Genomic DNA, 1,753 nt, shown 5'->3' with positions numbered 1-1,753 from the left:
GTACTTCCTAGAATAGCTATTTTTGCACCTTTATTTGTATATAAATTCTAGGCATATACCTAATGTAAATGTATGAATTGAGAATTAATACAATTCTCCAAATTGTCTCCTTTTCATAGCTTTCCTTTCTTTTATAGTTTTACTCATTTTATAAATCTTAATACGGTATCACAGAGTGTCTAACTCTCTACTTGTGGTACTCTGATGGTTCGTGGAAGCAGTTCCGACAACAATAATAATTGGAGTGGTCCAACAGACCCATCATAAGACCCCTCTAGTCCGTATTATGTTCATACAGGAGATGGACCTTCATCTTTAGTGGTCACTCTTGTGCTAAATGGTTCGAATTACCATGCATGGGCTCGATCCATGAGACACGTCATGGGTGCTAAGAACAAGTTTGAGTTTGTTGATGGGAGTATACATATTCCTCATAGCTTTGATCCTAATTATAAAGCTTGGAGTCATTGCAACATGATTATCCACTCATGGATTGTGAACTCGGTAGTAGAATCAATTGGTCAAAGCATAGTGTTTTTGGAAAATGTTGTTGATGTACAAAATGATTTGAAGGAGAGATTATTTCAAGGAGATCTCATCAGAATTTATAAGCTTCAACAAGAGATTTATGGCCTAAGGCAAGGTTCCCTTTCTATCACTGAATTTTATTCTGAATTAAAAATACTTTGGGAAGAACTTGAAACATACATGTCTATTCCATGTTGTGCCTATCCTATTAAGTGCACTTGTGCTGCAATTAGACATGCTAGACATTTTCATACCCTTAATTATGCTATAAGATTTCTAACTGGTTTAAATAAGATATTTTCAGTAGTGAAATCTTAATTTCTACTGATGGATCCATTACCTAGCATGAACCGTATTTTTTCTATGGTCATTCAACATGAAAGACAAGTAAACTTTATTGTTGGAGATGATACTAAGGCCCCTATAAATGTTGTTGACTATAAGAAGCCACAAGGAAGAGGGAAAAGTTTTGTACAAAACTCAAGATCAATGAGAGTTTGTATATACTGTGGAAGGACAGGACACACAGTGGAGACTTGCTATAGGAAACATGGATTTCCTCCTCATCTTTAGAAAGGGAATGCCTCGATGGCAAACAATGCTTGCAATGATGTTGCATATTTGAAAGAAGATTTCTCAGCTAATGGAGACATGCATATTACTCCTCCCAGTTTCACTCATGAGCAATATGAGAAACTGCTTAATCTGATTCAAGGTTCTGGCATTAATCAGCATTCTGCTACCATAGCTAACCAGGGTAACACACTCAATCAAGTTGGTTATTCACCAGCTAAAAATTACAAATCAGGTAAAATAAACATCTCTTATTCTTTTAATATCTTCTCTTTTGGCTCTTAGATCATAGATTCAGGTGCTAGTGATCATATATGTGCTTCATAAAAAAGTTTTCAGACCTTTAATGCAATAAAACCAATTAGCATAAGGTTACCCAATGGTTAATTTTCAATTGCAAAATATGTTGGCACTGTCACCTTTTCTCCTGGCTTCTTAATTACAGATGTCCTATATGTACCTAATTTTTCCTTAAACTTAATTTTAGTGTCAAAGTTGTCTTCCACTTAAAATTGTGTTGTCTCTTTTATTGATTCAATCTATCTCATTCAGGACCAGAGATCTCAGAGGACGATTGGTTATGCTGAAAGGATTGAGGGCTATATCACTTAGTGCTTGATGCCAAACATGCCTCTTGTTTCGATGTTCAAAC

At 35.4% G+C, this 1,753-nt stretch overlaps 1 protein-coding gene across 1 annotated transcript; it reads left to right on the top strand.

Moving 5' to 3' along the window:
* Positions 1 to 381: 381 nt before the first annotated feature.
* LOC145956348 (uncharacterized) lies at positions 382 to 846 on the top strand. The gene has a single exon (XM_083071933.1). The coding sequence runs from the start codon at positions 382 to 384 to the stop codon at positions 844 to 846; it is 465 nt and encodes a 154-aa protein (XP_082928059.1).
* The last annotated feature ends 907 nt before the right edge of the window (positions 847 to 1,753 follow it).

Source organism: Cajanus cajan, chromosome 3 (genome assembly GCF_000230855.2).
Source record: "Cajanus cajan strain Asha chromosome 3, NIPB_CcT2T_4, whole genome shotgun sequence".
Classification (NCBI taxonomy): Eukaryota; Viridiplantae; Streptophyta; class Magnoliopsida; order Fabales; family Fabaceae; genus Cajanus; species Cajanus cajan.
Note: the sequence above shows the minus strand (reverse complement) of the source record. Positions and strands in the feature narration are given on the sequence as shown.